The 1,188-nt window shown below is 40.5% G+C and overlaps 1 protein-coding gene across 1 annotated transcript in view; it reads right to left on the bottom strand.

Annotated features, from left to right (window-relative positions):
* Positions 1–454: 454 nt before the first annotated feature.
* zgc:171482 (zinc finger protein) overlaps positions 455–1,188 on the bottom strand; it is a gene marked incomplete at its 3' end in the record, with an annotated part of 37,546 nt that continues 36,812 nt past the window's right edge. The window contains 1 exon segment of the mRNA XM_014027095.1: positions 455–632. Coding sequence (XP_013882549.1) covers positions 455–632 — 178 coding nt within the window.

The raw sequence follows: 1,188 nt of genomic DNA, 5'->3' as shown, positions 1-1,188 counted from the left end.
TATATATATATATATCCTTTTTTTTAGAGACAAAGGTTCACTTTCAACAATGCACCCACCCAGAGTACTGAGCCAGAAGAGGACACTTTAGGAAAACTTAAAAAAAAAAAGAAAAACCTGGGCCTAAACTGAATACAGAGCATTTCTGGAGAAACCTGTAAATAACGGTGAACTGACAAACACAAGTGGGACTCAAAAAGTTTGCAAACAGGAAGTTTTCTAAGTTTCTGGGCTCATTCTTAAATAAACCCAAGGTTGCAGTTTATTGGTTTCTGCCAACAAAAGCTCAAAACTAACTGAACCATCTGGTTACTGACATGAATGGGGTGAATTGAATTATGATGAGCTTGAAAAAATAAAAAAAACTAAATAAAAGCCAGAAAACGTTCAACGAACATGCCTGCCTTGCTTGAAACAAGTCTTGCTGACATCACAGATAAAGCGTTCAGCGTACCTGTGTTTGTAGGGCTGCTTATGGCTGTGGGTTGGTTGGGTGGCTCCCCGAGGACCAGGCGGACTCTCTTGGCGTGGGTTTTGCCCTGGTAGTGGGACTGAGCCACAATCGCAGAGGTGAAGAACATGTTACACAACGTGCAGCACTTGTTCCGGTCCACTTCTGTCTCTGCGCAGTCCTGGAGGAGCAGAAGACAATGAAATCAATAATGAAAAACTAAATCTCAGTGAAGGACAGGTTGAAGGAAGTGAAAATTTAATTTTTAAAAAGGAGAGGGATGTGAAATAAAAGCAGACAAAAGTAACAGGAAAGAAAAAAAGGGCGTATCTTTTGCACTTAGCTCAGTGCGCCTGCTTTAGAATCACAAACATGAACAAACACATGCCAACACACAAAGGCAAAGAGAGAGACGATCAAATATTCATCTGCCTCTCAGGGCTGAGATTGTGGCTTGGCCTCTTCACTGCTGCTGGTTCATTACTGATGAGGGGATGTTGCTTCCTGCAGGAAATGGGAGAACCCAAACTAAAAGACTAACCGCCTGATTGACACTAATGTGAGAACACAAACACACACAGAGCCACACACTTCAGAGGACACTTCAGGCGTTACAGTTGAAATAAAAAAAGGCTTACTATATTTCTCTTTGTAAAAATTACTTCCTTAACTGGGATTTTAATATTGAATCAAGTTATTATTTTAAAATATGATTTATACATTGGGCCTCATGCAAG

Source organism: Austrofundulus limnaeus, unplaced genomic scaffold (genome assembly GCF_001266775.1).
Source record: "Austrofundulus limnaeus strain Quisiro unplaced genomic scaffold, Austrofundulus_limnaeus-1.0 Scaffold0, whole genome shotgun sequence".
NCBI lineage: Eukaryota > Metazoa > Chordata > Actinopteri > Cyprinodontiformes > Rivulidae > Austrofundulus > Austrofundulus limnaeus.
This window is presented reverse-complemented; position numbering and strand designations above follow the sequence as displayed.